The 18,642-nt window shown below is 41.1% G+C and overlaps 1 protein-coding gene across 2 annotated transcripts in view; it reads left to right on the top strand.

The window, feature by feature from the left end:
- TASOR2 (transcription activation suppressor family member 2) overlaps positions 1-18,642 on the top strand; it is an 81,113-nt gene that overhangs the window by 33,245 nt on the left and 29,226 nt on the right. For both annotated transcript variants that reach the window (XM_054015498.1, XM_054015487.1), the window contains exons 11-17: positions 1,170-1,273; positions 4,025-4,097; positions 4,204-4,278; positions 9,893-10,675; positions 12,067-12,303; positions 14,370-15,282; positions 17,634-18,177. In XM_054015498.1, coding sequence (XP_053871473.1) covers positions 1,170-1,273; positions 4,025-4,097; positions 4,204-4,278; positions 9,893-10,675; positions 12,067-12,303; positions 14,370-15,282; positions 17,634-18,177 — 2,729 coding nt within the window. The remainder of the gene's footprint in view (positions 1-1,169; positions 1,274-4,024; positions 4,098-4,203; positions 4,279-9,892; positions 10,676-12,066; positions 12,304-14,369; positions 15,283-17,633; positions 18,178-18,642) is intronic.

The raw sequence follows: 18,642 nt of genomic DNA, 5'->3' as shown, positions 1-18,642 counted from the left end.
GTTTTCTTTTAAAGCAGCCCTTTTTATAGGGTGACAGAGGGTAGCACAAGATACTTCTGCAGTTGCTTATCCAAACTCGGAGCCTGAATCTGCCCAGTGTTGAGTATCCTCATCGATCGTTGATCTCAGGGTACTTTACATGCTGCCTGATCAAACCCATAGTCACTCGCTTCTGAGCCAGCAAGGGGCATTCAGCAGCCAAAGTGTAGGCCTCATGGCACAATCTAGCAACCTTCGGTAAGCCCAAAGAACACAGTCTGCAGGGAGCAGCATCCGGCTGTCTGCTAAGGGAGCGCTACCGTGACTTTGGCTGTCCGTGAGAGGGAGAAATTAAATGGGAAGATCTGCAGGGCTCTGGGAGAGGCTCGGAAGATACCATTTTAAGTCAAGTGTGAGGAAGCCTCATATCAGAGCAAATTTAGGAAGGGGCTAGAAAAGATATTGACTAGACTAGTAATTTATACTGCCCTTGTCACTGTGGTATAAAGTATACGCATAGGGATTTCTTCTTTTCTCTCTCCCTCTGCCCTAGTCAATGGGGTGGGTGGAGGGAGAACAAATGTGAAGAAGAAATGTGTTCCTGTTTTCAAGTTTGGGTCTGTTCGTTTATATTTCTTTTGGTATGGAATTTTGACCATTAGGATATGGTTTATGGAATCTTACGACCAATTTTTACCATGCCGAATGACAGATTTAAACATTAATTTGTAATGGGGAATTCTGCTATTGACCTCAGTAGCTGTTAGATAGTGTCCACTAGACCGCGTATGGAATCCAGGATATAAAATAGGTGTTGTTGATAGCATTCACGAGCATTTTATGACAACTTGTTGTATTTTATATTGCATCCTACATACCTCTGGACACCTCCGCAAAGCGCTGCAAAATCAATGAAAATACATTAAGTTGCTTTTGTCTGCTGCAGTGTTTCAACCGTGAACTTCTTCTTAAACTGGTGGATAGCAGTAGATTGCTCCTGTGATGTGAATTCATGCAACTGTTTAGAAAATCTCTGCAGTATTTACTCTTTTAAAACCCAGGATTTTCATTCTCTGAATACTAATCATGCTGGTCCATGTGTAGTACTACTTTTTTATTTCTGTTTTCTATGTCAGAGGTTCATTTAAGTCAGTTATTTAAATATAAAGTGCTCTTTGTTTCCTTCCCAGTCTGTTATCAAGATATTTACTTCAGTTTGTATGAAGTGGAAATTTCAAATAAAGACCAACATAAAATGGATCCATTATTAGAAAACCTAAAGGAAAAGGAGTTGGTAAGAATTATTTTAAGTGATTGTAGTCCAGGGAAAAATGGTCATATTTAATTTTTATGTTCAGATTCTTAGTTTTTAAAAGTGGTTTACAGGCCTCTTCCTAAATAATGCAAATTGGCATCTGAGTTACTTAACTTTGAAAAGTGGCATGTTGTATATTTTGAGGTGAGGGACTGCAATTTATGGAGTGTTGACAGAAGATTACAGGGTACAAGTTGTGACCTGATTGCTAGCATGAATTAAACACAGCACTGAATACAATGCATTTTTCAAGGCCTTTGAGTCTTCCTTTATGTCTTGCCGAGATGTTTTTTTTTTTTTTTTACTATTGCACACTAAATCATATAGTTAAAGGGCTCTTAATGCATTATATGTATTAAGCTGGTGGAGACTGATTGCTGCAGGGCAAGCAGAATGCCCACTTACTGAGCAAAGGATACCAGGTGCCCCACTCTCAGAGTTCTCCTGTATGGCTGATAGAGAGCCCCAATCTAACCAGATATTTGGCAGCTGCCCTCTAAAAGCTTCATAGGCTTCCTGAGTTGTGAAATTGTGGAGGCTATGCTCTGATCTGAAAAAGAATTTCTCCCCTGCAATTTCTCCTCCTGACTCAAAGCTAGGGGGCGAAATCCTCACCTGATGTAAACTGGCAAGGTTCTGTTGACTTCAGGTACGGTATGCTGATGTATACCAGCTGAGGCCTGGCCCAAGGTCTGCAGCCTTCTGCAGCTTCTCATTGTTCAGAAAGGCTGAAGAGGTTGATAGCTGGATTTCGATCTTGTGTGACATGGGTAGAATCAGTGCTTAATTTGTGCCGGGGTTTGCCAGGGCTGAGCCCTGGTACCTCTAGGCTTGGCAGTTCATAGCCCTGGTACCTCTAGGCTTGGCAGTTCATAGCCCTGGCACCTCTGGGCTTGCCGCATCAGTTTTGAATGTAAAAAAATTGCTTGAGCCCCGGCACCTCTTTCATTATAAATTAAGCACTGGGTAGAATGGAATCTCAGAGGAGCCTATGAAGTCAAGGTTTCACAGTGTCGGTGAATGGGGATTGGGTAGAATGGAATCTCAGAGGAGCCTATGAAGTCAAGGTTTCACAGTGTCGGTGAATGGGGATTGGGTAGAATGGAATCTCAGAGGAGCCTATGAAGTCAAGGTTTCACAGTGTCGGTGAATGGGGATTGGGTAGAATGGAATCTCAGAGGAGCCTATGAAGTCAAGGTTTCACAGTGTCGGTGAATGGGGATTGAGTAGAATGGAATCTCAGAGGAGCCTATGAAGTCAAGGTTTCACAGTGATGGTGAATGGGGATTTGGAATTGAGTGCAAATAAGAAGATTTCATAATTGTATTTAAAGTATCAAAAAATAGTCAAATTGGGCTGAAAAACCTCTTCTGTGTTTCAAGGAGGAGGCAGCAAGCATTGCCCCGCTCTGCTTTGTGGCTTTTTATTATATGATTGTTATTTACCATTTATTTATGTTAGTTAATTGCTGGTGATTTTACTTCACTGGCACCTAATTGAAAGTGAAACTAAAATGACCAGCATTATAGTTTCACTTTCAACTGTGTGTTTCTAGGGTACTCTTCTTGCAGTCTAAAAATGAAAGTGCCATTGGGGTAATTTGTGCTGCTTGAAATCAAACTGCACCTATTTTGTTCAATATAAATTTCTGAACTGTATTTTAAACTCTGATGTCTAATTAGAGTTTGGCTTTCCTCATCCTTCCTGCTTGCAGCCTTTAGACTGATAAGAAATGTCATTGTTTTATTTATTTGGACGTGCATTGTAATAACTTTGTGATTAACTTGGCTTTTATTCTTTTCCTGTACAACTATAAAATGTTTTAACATTAATTTGTTTAAACATTAAATAGTGAAATTATTTAATGTTTCTAAATTACTGTATTTTCATTGTGAATGTGGTTTTTTGACAGTTCCCATTTTATATTGCTGATATTAATAAGTCAAACGTATGTAATCTTTTATTTTCACTTTAGTTTGGTGATGTGGGTGGAACGGTTTATTGTATGCTAGTAGGATAGTGGAGTTTTATTTCGCTCTTACTCTTGGCTTTATTTGGACACGTTTTTTTAGTTGTGATATATTTACAACTATTTCTTGTTAAGGTGCTTAGAGGCTTGTGGACCTGAGAGCCTCAAACTATGATGTCTTTTTAATGATTACATGCCTTTTGGATAAATAATATGTTATTAAGAAATAAGGGGGAGTGGATGAATTTGGGGGATTGATAATAGACTATATGGAAGATTTCATCTATGGGTCACTAGCTCAAATTTGCACAGGCTGGTACTGACTGAAACGTTTTTACCATCTGACTGTGGTTCATTGACCTCATCTATAAGAAATGAGTTGATCGTGCTGGTCTATTTCTTTGAGCAGTGGTTCTCAAAGCCGGTCTGCCACTTGTTCAGGGAAAGCCCCTGGTGGGCAGGGCCGGTTTGTTTACCTGCCGATCCGCAGGTTCGGCCGATCGTGGCTCCCACTGGCCGCGGTTCGCGGCTCCAGGCCAATGGGGACTGCGGAAAGCGGTGCGGGCTGAGGGATGTGCTGGCCACCCTTCCCTCTGAACTGTTGCCTCATCTCTAGAGGTGGTACTGCTAAGATTTTGTTGAGACACATTGGTGGGGAAACCTGCAGTGCTGGTGACTATGCAGTATGTCTTTAGCGAGTAATGAATTTGCTTTAAAGGAAAAGAAAACACTCACTATAGTTTCATATGCACTTATTCTAGGCAATCATCAAATATTTACAAGATCAAGGGTTTCTTATTTTACTTTCATCCTCTGCGTTAACAGGGGACAAAGGTAAGAATTTATTAAGGTCTAAATAAATACTTCCCATTGTACGCCTTTTTTTAAATTATAGAACATTCTCTTTTTTATAAATAAACTGCATTTTCTTTTTTTACAGATTTTGACCTAGACGAGCCCATCAGTCTCCAAGCGTTGTTTTTATTCACTTCATCTAGATCAGTATGTTTGACAGGTAGGGTGTTCTGTTTGCATCTATTATCCGTGTGAAAATATTGAAGCAGTATAAAACATAGCATTTATATTTTGATTATATGATTCCCTTTAGGTCTCTTTGTCAGCAGATTCTAGAACTCTAATACTGATGGAATTATAAACAGTGGTTTACCTATTATAAATCTCTGAATGATATTCTCAGTAAGAACTAGAAGTTATCTAGGAGCTTTGTTGAGTAAAGCATTACTTACATTACTGCTGTTTGTGGTCTCTAAGATTTGCCTTTGAGGGATAGCTCAGTGGTTTGAGCATTGGTCTGCTTAAACCCAGGGTTGTGAGTTTAATCCTTGAAGGGGCCACTTAGGAATCTGGGGCAAAATCAGTACTTGGTCCTGCTAATGAAGGCAGGAGGCTGGACTCAATGACCTTTTGGGGTCCCTTCCAGTTCTAGGAGATAGGATATCTCCATATATTATATTATGTAAAAAAATCAAATGAATGGAAAATGAAGATTGCAAATTAAAACACACACAAATCTTGAAATATAATACAATTTCAACTTCTTCGATGTTATATTCACATAACATTTTATATCTGTATATTAATTTTATACCATGCCTTTTAGAAGGTGATGGCATTAATGTGTAAAGTTTATTTATTTAATCATGTGAAAAAATGGTTATTCACTTTTTACTGCCCCACCTGCATTCTTTTCACTAATTCACCTCATTAGGGAATACTTCTAATATTGCAAACCTCTGAACAGTACAAGGCAAGCAGCAAATGGGGGGACACATGACCGCACATCCCTCACACACACACACACACCCATATCCTCTCTGGTGGCTCATAAGATACTGGACTATAGATCTGTGTAATCCCAATGAACAGTAAAGCAATTTAAAGTCACGTGTTTAAAAATGTATTATAACTTTTCTCTTCCTCTGAGACCTGTAGAGTTCATTGCGTAGTAACGAACGGTATGTCTACACAGCAAAAAAAGACTCTGGCTCTCAGGACTCATCCTGCGGGGTTAAAAATAGCCAGGTAGATGCTTGGGCTACATCCCAGGCTGCAAGACCCTCCCCTGTCACCGGGTTTCAGAGCCCGGACTCCAGCCCAGGGCCAAACGTGTAAACTACTATTTTTACTGTTGCAGCACGAGCCCAAGTCAGGTGACCCAGGCTCTCAGACTCGTTGCCGTAGGCTTTTTTCTTGCTGTGACGATGTACCGTAACGCGACTAACTGGACTGTACAGTTGGAAGGATACAAAAAAATCGTAGCGCTAAAAACGTTGCAATTCTAAAATAGTTTCTGAAACGACTTTTTCTTTTAAACATAGGGAATGTAATACATGGTGCTGGTAGAAAAGTTGTATTTGCTTCTCCTTTTAAATGACCTGTATAACTTTTGGCTTTGTTTTTGGTGATTCATTCTAAACTCAAGCCAGTAAAACATTAGATCAACACACACTATCAGGTTTTTTATTCTGTTCTTGTTTTAGTGATTGTCAGCACAATTCAAATAATGTGCTTCAGTGCCATATAGCACACAAATAAAAATAAACCAGGCCTTAAAGAGCTCATAATTTAGAAAGTAGACAGGACCCAATTGGAAATCCAGACGTGGGGGGAGTTTAGCTTGTATTTATAATTTGAACTAAACTATAAACTCTCTTCCTTCAGGCAACTGTGGCAGAAATAGGCGTTTAAAAGTACACCTCTACCCCGATATAACATGAATTCGGATATAACGCGGTAAAGCAGTGCTTCGGGGGGAGGGGGGGCGGGGCTGCGCAGTCCGGCGGATCAAAGCAAGTTCGATATAACGCAGTTTCACCTATAACGCAGTAAGATTTTTGGCTCCTGAGGACAGCATTATATCGGGGTAGAGGTATAATTTGGATGAAAAGACGATTGTAGCTTGGCACACTGCTTTGGGAACGGCATTCCATGCATAGGGTGGGAGGAGACATACGGAGACGGATGTGAGAGAAGGAAATCACAGAAAATGGCAGAACAACAAGGGGGAAATGTGATCGCAGACAAGATCCAAGAGGTAGCCTGGGGCAGAATTATGGATAGCTTTGAAGATGAATGTGAGAATTTTAAACTTGATGTGTCTCCAAAGGGAAGCTACTGGAGGGATTCAGAATGGGGAGTGAGATGGTCAGTCTGTCAAGGAAGATCATTTTGATGGCCATATTTTGGAGAGACGGGAATGAGGATGATGTGTGTATCACTGAGGCCAGAGGGGAGGATTTTGCTGTAGTCAAGGCAGGAAATGATTGGAGCCCAGCGCTGCCCAGATGAACGGGGCAGAAAGGACAGAGATTTGATGTGTGGTGGAGAATGAAGTGGCAGGGTTTGAGCACAGCGTGGATGTGGGAAGGAGTTTGCCATTACTTCCTGGTTCCAAGCCAGGAAAAGAGGGAAGAGGAGAGGATAATGTACAGTAATTAGAGCAGGGGTAGGCAACCTATGGCCCGTGTGCGGAAGGCGGCGCACGAGCTGATTTTCAGTGGCACTCACACTTCCGGGTCCTGGTCACCGGTCCGGGGGCTCTGCATTTTAATTTAATTTTAAATGAAGCTTCTTAAACATTTTAAAAACCTTATTTACTGTACATACAACAATAGTTTAGTTATATATTATAGACTTATAGAAAGATACCTTCTAAAAACGTTAAAATGTATTACTGGCACGCGAAACCTTAAATTAGAGTGAATAAATGAAGACTTGGCACACCACTTCTGAAAGGTTGCCGACCCCTGAATTAGAGTATTAATTATATTACAGTTCTTAAATTATTTTGATGGTGTATTTTCAATTAGATTGCACTGTAGGATTTTAACATTTAGTAGCAGAGGGTCCTGTGGCACCTTTGAGACTAACAGAAGTATTGGGAGCATAAGCTTTCGTGGGTAAGAACCTCACTTCTTCAGATGCAAGAAGTGAGGTTCTTACCCACGAAAGCTTATGCTCCCAATACTTCTGTTAGTCTCAAAGGTGCCACAGGACCCTCTGTTGCTTTTTACAGATTCAGACTAACACAGCTACCCCTCTGATACTTAACATTTAGTAGCTTCCAGTTGTTGGTTTCAACAGGGCTCCTTTTTAGGTTGCTGTTTAATTTCAGTTTATCTGAATGAGCTATTGTAGACCTGTGTTAACCCAGTTCAAATCTTGCTTTCCTGCCAGAACTGGACTTTCTCCTTCCCAGTGTTCAAAATAATGTTGTTATAAACTCTCTCCTAGCTCTAAGGGGAAGAGTGCAGTGCCTTTTGGTTGGCTCTGTACTGGGGTTTTGTGAGACTATAAAGATAGCAAGATGGAAAAGGGGAAAAGCAGGAAGGGCAAAGGGAGAGGAGGAGAGAGGTGGGCACTGAATTTACTCAGTTGCTGTTTCTCACTTTAGAATTCTAAGAATTAATAGTCATGCCAACTATACACATACAATGTTGGGGGATAAATTGGTTATTACCACTCAAGAAAGAGATCTTGGGTTGTTCTCTGAAAACATCCACTCCATGTACAGCGGCTGTTAAAGCCGTGAACAGAATATTGGGAATCATTAAGAAAGGGGTAGATAATAAGACAGAAAATATCATATTGCCTCTATATAAACCCGTGATATGCCCACATCTTGAATACTGCTTGCAGATGTGATCGCTCCTTCTCAAAAAAGATATATTGGAATTGGAAAAGGTGCAGAGAAGGGCAACAAAAATGATTAGGGGTATGGAATGGTTTCCATATGAGGAGAGATTAATAAGACTGGGACTTTTCAGCTTGGAAAAGAGATGACTAAGCGGGGGGATATGATTGAGGTCTATAAAATCATGACTGGTGTGGAGAAAGTAAATAAGAAAGTGTTATTTACTCCTTCTCATAACACAAGAACTAGGAGTCACCCAATGAAATTAATAGGCAGCAGGTTTAAAACAAACAAAAGGATGTATTTCTTCACACAAGGCACAGTCAACCTGTGGAATTCTTTGCCAGAGGATGTTACGAAGGCCAAGATTACAACAGGGTTAAAAAAAGAACTAGATAAGTTCATGGAGGACAGGTCCATCAATGGCTATTAGCCAGGATGGGCAGGAATGGCGTCCCTAGCCTCTGTTTGCCAGAAGCTGGGAATGTGTGACAGGGGATGGATCACTTGATTTCCTGTTCTGTTCACTCCCTCTGGGGCACCTGGCATTGGCCACTGTCAGAAGACAGGATACTGGGTTAGATGGACCTTTGGTCTGACGCAGTACGGCCATTCTTATGCCCTTGAAGATCTGAGGGTTAAAGGCTTTGAAAATCAACAGTGTCTATTGTGAGCTTACCTGAGGGTTTGTCTACACCGCATTTGGCAGCAACCCTCCCATCCCTGGTCAACAGACTTGGGCTTGCAGGGCTGGTGCTAATCTCTAAAAATAGCTGAGTAAAGAGCGCTTTGAAGTTTCGGCTCAAGTTGGAGCTTGGGCTCTGAAGCCCACCCAATGTGAAGAATGTAGGGTAAGTGTAATATGATTGGGATTGCTCAACCCAGCGAGCAGTTGTGCTACTGCATTCTTGAACAAGCAACAGGCAGCAGAGCGGCACTGCTGGGAGCCTTGCTAAGAGTGACAGATGTCAATCAAGACGTGTGCTTACAAGGGCTTGTGTTGCAGTTGTGAGATTGCAGCAGGCTAAATGATGAAGCAGTTTGCACAAACTGTGCATCTGGAAAAACCCGGCCAGCCATGTTGACATTGGTTATTCATGGAAAGGGTGTGGTTGAAAAACATCTGACTCTATGCTCAAATTAATTCCCTCGAACAGCAGGGACACTTAACAAATGGAGATCCGTACCTTCAGCAAGACATCTGTTTCCCTAACGTTGAAGACAATGGGTGGTAAAATTCTGGCCCCATTGAAGTCAATGGTAAAACTCCCATTGTCTTTAATGGGGCCAGGATTTCACCCAGTGTGTCCAGCTGAGAGTAGCATTCTGGCATTATTATTATTTATTTGTATTACTATAGCACGTCCTGTTTATACCCTCTTTTCCCTATTCTGCACAACATGCGATATGTCTTTTGTTTAATAGAACTGTAGTTTCTAAGCCAATTACTTTCTCCAGTGGTCTGCATAATAAAGATGCAAATACTCTTGAAGGCAGCATCTAAACAGGGAGATAAACAACACAGGCCAACCCCCGTTAACTGAATTTTGAGATATCTCAAATTTTAAATTGGTCTGGAACCAGAAATTCATTTATTCACACCTCTGTTTATCCCAACATTTCAGATTTCCTTGGAAACATTCAGATAACTGAATCTGATCTGTGTACGATATGTAATGTTACACTCTTTTCTCTAAAGCCTCTGGAATAACTTGCACAACGGGGCAAGCTAATGAAAGAGTATTAGCTTAGAATTTCTTTTTTGACTCTGAGGGGTCTAGTCTATGTTTGTTATCCACGTGGAACTCTCCTTATCTTTAGCAGGAGTTAAAAGCATCCATCAAAGTGGGGAGAATGTTTTGGGGATAACTTTTTGTGTGTTTTTCAGACCTTTAACGTTACTTTAGCATTGATACGTTTGTGTGTCTGCGTGATTATATTGTTATATTATTGAAGTACTTTTTTTTCTTTACAGTAAAAAATCAAGAATTGAACTGTGAAAACGAACTCAGCGAGATCTCTTTAAAAGTAACCTCTATTTTGCCTGGCCTTCGCTATGCCATACAGGAAGCTACAACATGTCCACCTGAGGCAGGAATCCATTCCAGCATTTTGGTTAAGCGGTTCTTCCAGAAATTTGCAAAACTCGATAAAAATTCACTTGCAGCTTCTGGCAAAAATGACAATTTGCCCCTTTCTTGTGATCCAAATAAGTCTGAAAGTGTTTCTCCTTCTGAAAAATGCCAAAAACAGTCATTTTCCCAACTGCAGTCTTACATTTCTGACCCCAGCAGCTATTCTTTGGAAATGTCCGTGGCCTTAGACTGTTTGGCGGGCAATCCTCAGTCCCTGTGCAGCATTTCTGACAGAACCTGTGAGGCTGACTTTTCTTTCGTTTTGCCACCGGACTCGGTGCTTCCTGACATAGCAGCAGAGATAAGAGTTGAAACTGAAAAACCTAAGAATACTCCAGAATTGAACCAGTTCCAGGAAGATACCAAGATAGAAATGAACCCAGCAGGTAATCTGAAGATGCAGCAGAATAAGAGGAAATCCAGCAGAGCCATTGTGTCTAGCACAAAGAAGAAATGGGCCCCTTTGAAAATTCTTTCTGTGGTGGACAGCAACAGAAAAGGGACCAAAAAGAAAAAGATGAATGTTTCTTTTCCTTTCCCCAAAAAACAAGGACTCACAACAAATTCTAATGAACCCACACTTAAATTAGCAAATTTGCAGTTTCCACATAAAAGGAAAAGAGGTAAGCACCATATAAACCAACTAGCTCAAAAAAACCTATCATATATAATCCATGTCTGAAGTTTAAAACTATCACAATTGTCTTACCTTGTTTGTGTGCAGATATACTTAAGGAACACCACTCGATTCCTGCCTTGGGTGAGAATGTTAACAATAATAATAAACAGGTTTCAATATCTCAAGCAGGTAGATCAGTTGCTGAGTCATCACTTGTTGCTAGTTGATTGAAAAACTTCCTTTCGTGGTTTTCCTTCTGGCTTCCTTACAGGGGACTCTCATTCTCACTATGACCCTGATGACACTAGGTGAAAACACATGGTGATAAACTTGCAGCCAAAACACCTTGGGCATACAAAGCCATTGTCATACATGTCCACACACAACAGTCGTTCCAGACGTTTTACAAGTGTTGTTTGTATCAGTAGCTGCAACACCTGGAGCTGGTCTTTAGTTCGGGTTGGGCTGAATTTGTGCAGTCTACAATGGTTTCTCCCCCATGTGGATTGGAAACAATGGGCTGGTCCACACTAACCCCCCACTTCGAACTAAGATACGCAACTTCAGCTACGTGAACAACGTAGCTGAAGTCGAAGTATCTTAGTTCAAACTTACCGCTGGTCCAGACGCGGCAGGCAGGCTCCCCCGTCGACTCCGCATACTCCTCTCGCCAAGCTGGAGTACCGGCGTCGACGGCGAGCACTTCCGGGATCGATTTATCGCGTCTAGACAAGACGCGATAAATCGATCCCAGAAGATCGATTGCTTACCGCCGGACCCGGAGGTAAGTATAGACGTACCCAAAGAGTATGGCTGCACCCAGGGCCGGCTCCAGCATTTCTGCCTCCCCAAGCAAAAAAAAAATTGCCGCAGGTGCCACCCCTCTCCCTCGGCCGCCCCAAGCACCTGCACCTGTTCAACTGACATGCCAAACTCCTTCCTGCACTGCGCTGCCTTCCATTTGGCAGTTACCCAAAAGCCTCTGCTCCTGGCAACAGTTCTGAGCAATAAGAGACAAGCACTCAGAAGCCAGTTGGGATGCTAAACAGATACATCTAGGCTTTACCTCTAGGTGTGCCAAGCTGGAGGAGTACAGTAACTTATCATACGGGACCTGATCAAGTGTTGATTCTTGGACAGTGAAAGTGTTGAGAAATAGTGCACTAATAAGATTGTGAATTGAAGCTTAAATTTTAATAAGCATTTGCTGGTTACTTTCAATCATATACGGTACTCCTCTTTATAAAATCAAATATTTTAAACCAATTGTCATCAGGATTGTGTCGTCACCAGTGCTTATTTGTCAGCAGTATCTTTTACTATTGAAACTAGTGTTTCTTTTAAAAAAAAATGTTTTTAACTAACCCCCTTTAAAAAGACCTTTCTTTATCCAAGGTGCTGAGGTACTATCTGCAGAATTTGTACACAGAACACAATCTGAGCCTATAACTAAAGGAACGTCTTCGCCTGAAGATATTAGTTTGGATACCAAGAAACCAAGGAAACTGAAGCAACCAGATGAAAAAAATGTTCAAACTTCTGAGAAAGTCGCAAAGCAAACAAAAAGTAAGACAATAAAAACCGTACCTAAAGGGAGCTGTAAGCCTAAAGCCATAAAGCAATTGGAACCTGGTAAGAATGTTGTTCTTTGTGTAACTTTTCGTCTAAAATATTAGGGCTATCATGAATATCTGATTTGATTTGTAAATAGTTCCGGCCTCTTCGAGACACTTCGTAATCACTCAGATAGTAAGCTTGGAAAATGTGCAGTTCTCTGATCATTCAAACTGCCCTTTTCACATCTCAGAATCGTTCATGCTTTTAAACTGCTTTAAGGCAAATTGTGTAATGTGTTTTATAAGCCCAATTTATATTTGGCACCTGACCAGATTTTTAGCTTATTACAAAATCCATCCAGTGCTTTTCAAAATAGTGAAATTGCCACAACCCAAAAGAATAAACTAGAGAGAGTTTAAAAAGCAGCGTGGAAAGCCTGTTGATACAGCATGTGCAAATGTTGGCTTGCAAAGACTCTCTGTCTACAACTGAGAACTAGTATTAAAGTGCCAAAATAAATGATGGAACGGGAAAGCCCTTACATTTTTTAAACTCCGCATGTTTTACAACATCCTTCTCTGGATCTCTCTGTCTCCAGTCTTGCTTTCTCTCTGGCCCCTTTGCCAAGTGGAGAGGAGGTTTTGGAGAGTAATCTCACTCCCTGGACTCAAATTATGAATCGTTATTCTTTTACTCCAGACCATAAAAAATAAGCCGTGCTGTCTGTGGTGTAAGCAATATACTTCATTCAGCGTTTGTTAGATTAGCATTCTTCTCCCGCCTGTGGACTGGCTGTGGCGGAGATGAGGTGGCATCTCAAGGCTGAGCCCCGAGCCTCTCCAGTGTCTTGTTTATGTCCTCAGAGGGGACATCCTGTTGTTTTGGTTCGGTTACACAATACGTAGGTATGTAATATTTTAGGGAAAGAAGCTGGCAGCAGAGTCCCAGCGTGTGCCAAAAAAAGGGGAAAATGTTTAGAAAGAAGAAACACAACTTAAATGCCTTGCTACAGAGCCAGCGCTTAGCCCCCAGGACACTATACAGAGCTTATCTTTCCATGGCTTTGCATGAAGAGTGGGAAGGGATATTTTTTGTACTGTTTTTTATTATGCGTCTACTTTATGTAATGTTATATAATTTTTGTATTGTTTTTCTATGCACACGCCCAGGGACGTGGTGGTGGGTGCATTTTAAACATTGGGAAAATAAATAAATAAATATTCCTGACGCTCAGGAGTTTTGTGTCACTGGCTGACTTCCAGAGGGCACCCTAATTGTGCCTGGGTCTGTATAAAATGCAGTCTTTGAGATGCATGTATCTATTATGCACTTGGAAGAACTGATTATGCACTACTTGGAAGCATGCATCAATGGGGTTTGTTTCCTCTTTTTAAAGACTTTACAAACTATGTGGAGAATTAAAAGCAAACCACTGTTAATGCAACATGAAGATTGCAAATTAAAATGAAAAAAGAGAGGAAGTGTAAAAGTAAGGTTCACAGAGCCGTTACATTCTATATATGTAGTATTTTTCCTTACTGGCTGGATTGTTTAAATGTATACTTGAATATACACCCTTACCTCAATATAACACTGTCCTCGGGAGCCAAAAAATCTTACCACGTTATAGGTGAAACCGCGTTATATCGAACTTGCTTTGATCCTCCGGAGTGCGCAGCCCCGCCCCCCCTCCCCCCCCCCCCCCCCGGAGCACTGCTTTACCGCGTTATATCCGAATTCGTGTTCTGTCGGGTTGCGTTATATCGGGGTAGAGGTGTATACGGTATGTACATGTGCTCAAGTTAAGGTTCTGTTACATTGTAAACTCACAGCCTCTCTCTGTATGTACAGCTCCTTGCACAACAGAGCCCCAATCCTACAATGCTACTGTAACAATAATAATAGCAAAATTAACTTTTGTATTTCTTGAACTTCATTTTAAATTTGCAAACTTGCCATTCAATAAATATCTTTTTACTTGCAAACGGGGTATATTTGATGTGGAAATAATTGAGAAGTAATAAATCCCATGATGCCATTTTGGACAGTCACTTTTAAGAGCAGAACTCTACTTTAAGTATTTCTCATGATAGAAATCTGTGGTTCAGTATATATTATCTGATTTTATTTTTCTTATGCAGTAAGGAAAGAGACTTTGTCACTGTCATCAAATGAAATTCCATCAGAAAGTCAAGGGACAGTCAGTGGTGCAAATGAGACTTACACACAAAGTGTTTCTGCTCAAGATGTCAGCCTGACTCTGAAAGGAAGTAACTGTGAATCACATGGATTGAATTTGTTGGCTGATCTAGCTCTGAGCTCTTGCATTCCTCCACTTGATCATAAAGAGAGTAGAGTTGCCTCTCCTTCTGACCTGTCAAAAGAGCGACGCTCTCTTCGGAAAAGGAAGCCTTCGCGAATTGCTTCAGATCATGAATACCACAGGGTGGATAAACATCTAAAGGGAGGATCCTCTTCTAGCAAAACAGAGAATCAGAAACTTCCTTCTCCTGCAAAATCTGATTTAAGAAAAGACTCAGCTGCTATCCCAAGAGAGAAAAGCCCTGTAATTTCCAGCAAGAAGAACAGCACAAGCCCTAACTCTGCAAAAGCCCGGCCATTGCTTTCCAAGGAGGTGCTAGATACTTTAGATGTGAACAAGCATTCTTCTATTGTCTCTGAGCACTCTTACGCCTCACAGACGTCAGAACATTCTAAAAAACACACCCTCCCAAAAGGAGCACAGGGTCCTGCTGCCTTCAGAAATGGAGCTAAAAGTGCTAACTCGGGTCCTCTAGTTGGGAAAGTTCTGCCTTTCCGGCATCAGCAGAACAATACTCATATGCAGAAGCCATTTGACGACTTGGTAGTAAAACGCAGAAGAGGTGTCCTTTCTTCCAGGTTGAAGGAAGACTTCTCCAAGTCTCACACAGTGAAGAGCTGTGATGGAGCTGTTACGGTGACATGTCAATGGGAAGCTGACTACCTCTTCAATTTAGACAGCAAATACACCAACAATTCTTTAGAGAAAACTGTAATTCGTGCTCTGCATGGGTAAGTGGCTCAGTGGTGGGTAAATTTCTTTCCCTAACTTCTCTACAGTACTTCTGGAGCACTGTTGAAAAGAGGTTTCTTTGGCCTGCTCTACACTACAGAGATAGGTTGACAAAAGGCAGCTTATGTTGACCTAACTATGTCGGTATCTACGCTACAGCCTTGCTCCTGACAATGTAAGGGCCCTACTACACCAACATAATAACTAGGGAAGTCAATTAATCGCAGTTAACTCACGTGATTAACTCAAAAAAATTAATCGCGATTTAAAAAATTAATCGCAGTTTTAATCGCACTGTTAAATAATAGAATACCAATTGAAATTTATTACCTATTTTTGGATGTTTTTCTACATTTTCAAATATATTGATTTAAATTAGAACACAGAATACGAAGTGTACAGTGCTCACTTTATATTGTTATTTTTATTACAAATATTTGCACTGTAAAAATGATAAACAAAAGAAATAGTATTTTTCAATTCACCTCATACACGTACCATAATGCAATCTCTTTATCATGAAAATGCAACTTACAAATATAGATTTTTTTTTTTGCTACATAACTGCACTCAAAAACAAAACAATGTAAAACTTTAGAGCCTACAAGTCCACTCAGTCCTACTTCTTGTTCAGCCAATTGCTAAGACAAACAAGTTTGTTTACATTTACAGGATATAATGCTGCCTGCTTCTTATTTACAATGTTACCTGAAAGTGAGAACAGGTATTCGCATGGCACTTTTGTAGCTGGCATTGCAAGGTATTTAGGTGCTAGATATGCTAAACATTCGTATGCCCCTTCATGCTTTGGCCACCATTCCAGGGGACATGCTTCCATGCTGATGACGCTCGTTACAAAAAAAAAGTGTTTAATTAAATTTTAACAGTACTCCTTGGGGGAGAATACTGTGTCTCCTGCTCTGTTTTACCCACTTTCTGCCATGTATTTCAGTCTCGGATGATGACCAAGCACATGTTGTTCATTTTAAGAACACTTTCGCTGCAGATTTCACAAAATGCAAGAAGGTACCAATGTGAGATTTCTAAAGAGAGCTACAGCACTCAACCCAAGGTTTAAGAATCTGAAGTACCGTCCAAAATCTGAGAGGGACAAGGTGTGGAGCATGCTTTCAGAAGTCTTAAAAGAGCAACATTCCGATACGGAAACTACAGAACCCGAAGCATCAAAAGAGAAAATCAACCTTCTGCTGGTGGCGTCTGACTCAGATTATGAAAGTGAACATGCATTGGTCTGCTCTGCTTTGGATCGTTATTGAGCAGAACCTGTCATCAGCATGAACACATGTCCCCTGGAAAGGTGGTTGAAGATGAGGGGACATATGAATCTTTAGTGCATCTGGCATGTAAATAACTTGCAATGCCAGCTACAACAGTGCCATGCGAACTCCTGTTCTCACTTACAGGTGACATTGTAAACAAGAAGCGGGCAGCATTATCTCCTGCAAATGTAAACAAACTTGTTTGTCTGAGCGATTGGCTGAATAAGAAGTAGGACTGAGTGGACTTGTAGGCGCTAAAGTTTTACATTGTTTTATTTTTGAATGCAGGTTTTTTTTTTTACATAATTCTACATTTGGAAGTTCAACTTTCATGATAAAGAGATTGCACTACAGTACTTGTATGAGGTGAATTGAAAAATACTATTTCTTTTGTTTTTTACAGCACAAATATTTGTAATAAAAATAAATATAAAGTGAGCACTGTACATTTTATATTCTGCGTTATAATGGAAATCAATATATTTGAAAATATAGAAAACATCCAAAATATTGAAATAAATGGTATTCTATTGTTCTTCAACAGCGCGATTAACCACAATTAATTTTTTTAATTGCTTGACAGCCCTAATAATAACTCCACCTCTACGAGAGGCGTAGGGCTTGTGTCGGTGTAGTTAGGGTGAGGCAGTGACTGTGTAGACATTGCGTTCCTTACAATGGCTGCTGGCTAGCTTGTACATTTCATGGCTCTCCTGGGGCTTTGAAATTGACAAGAATACCAGCTCCCCCGGGGGAGGTCTCAACTCCAAGCCAGGCTGCTACCCAGGCTCCCACAGGAGCACGGCAGCCGACCAGACTCTGGTCAGATTCCTCCCGGCTGGTGTCCACAGCCAATGAATTGAAAATCCGAAACTGTAGCCACTGATTTATGGCTACAAATTCCACCCTTTTCCAGACAAGGAAAAACAAAAACAATCAACCACCTAATTTATAATTTAGACCTCTGCTAAGAACTCTCTGCATTTGAGACTTCTGAATCCATTGAGCTGATGTGACTTAATTTTCCACAACCAGCTAGAGAAATTACATTTATTTGTTTTCCCCTCCAGGCCTTGGGACCCTGATATACCCGATGATGTGGAAGAAATGAAGCTTATACTTCACATGTGGGTGGCTCTGTTTTATAGCAAACCAAACAAATTCCTAAGCAGTACGAGAAAGGTGGTAGAACACAGTAACCCTGAAAAATATGTATCAATAAACAGTAGCCTGGATGCTTTTGAATTAAGTGATGATTGTGAAGGAGCTTTTGATCTAGAAAAGTGCCCTGCAGACTCTCAGTCTGAGGCCAATCAGACTTCCAGCACTACTCTGCATCCTTTTGAATTGAGCGATGACTGTGAAGGAGCTTTCGGCTTGGAAACATGTCCTGCAGATTCTCCGTCTGAGGTCAATCAGGTTTCCAGCAGTATCCCCAGCACAGTATCGTATTCCTCTGAGCAACTGCTTTCTTGTGACGAACCGTCATCCACGAGTTGCATCAAGAGCTTTTCAAACGACGACTGCCGTGATCCGAGCAGCCCGCCTTTGAAGGATGGGCCACAAGAGGTGATTATCGATGGATGCGTAGATCTCGTCCAGGCATTCAATAAGGTAAGATGATGGATTTCAGTTGGTACCGTAATGTAAGAAATACAACACGAGAAAGACATAGGGAGTTTTTGTAACAAACGCCTGTCTCTAAGGCCCATACTAAGTAATGTAAAAAGGGGGCACAAGAGGGCCTTGTTTCCCACACTAGTGACCCTTGCTCCTTCTGCTGGGTTCATAGACCACCAGTGTGCGTGGGAGCTGGAAGTAGCCATATCCATCCCTGTGAGGGGAATGTTGTCACAACAGTGAATCTGTTGATGGAGAGGAAGGTAACAGAGTGCGGAGGAATGTGAGGAGTCCTGAAGGCTCTGAGCATGCCCTGCAGGTGGGAGCTAATCATATGGTAGATTCCACTGATTAGCAACCCTTCTGTTGCCAGCAAAAAGTTGCCATTATCCAACAATTGCTAATAAGTGGCAGGCAGGTTTGTACAGCAGCAGTCAGGGAAGGAAACACAGGGATGAG

The sequence above is a fragment of the Malaclemys terrapin genome, chromosome 1 (genome assembly GCF_027887155.1).
Source record: "Malaclemys terrapin pileata isolate rMalTer1 chromosome 1, rMalTer1.hap1, whole genome shotgun sequence".
In the NCBI taxonomy this organism is placed as follows: Eukaryota; Metazoa; Chordata; order Testudines; family Emydidae; genus Malaclemys; species Malaclemys terrapin.
This window is presented reverse-complemented; position numbering and strand designations above follow the sequence as displayed.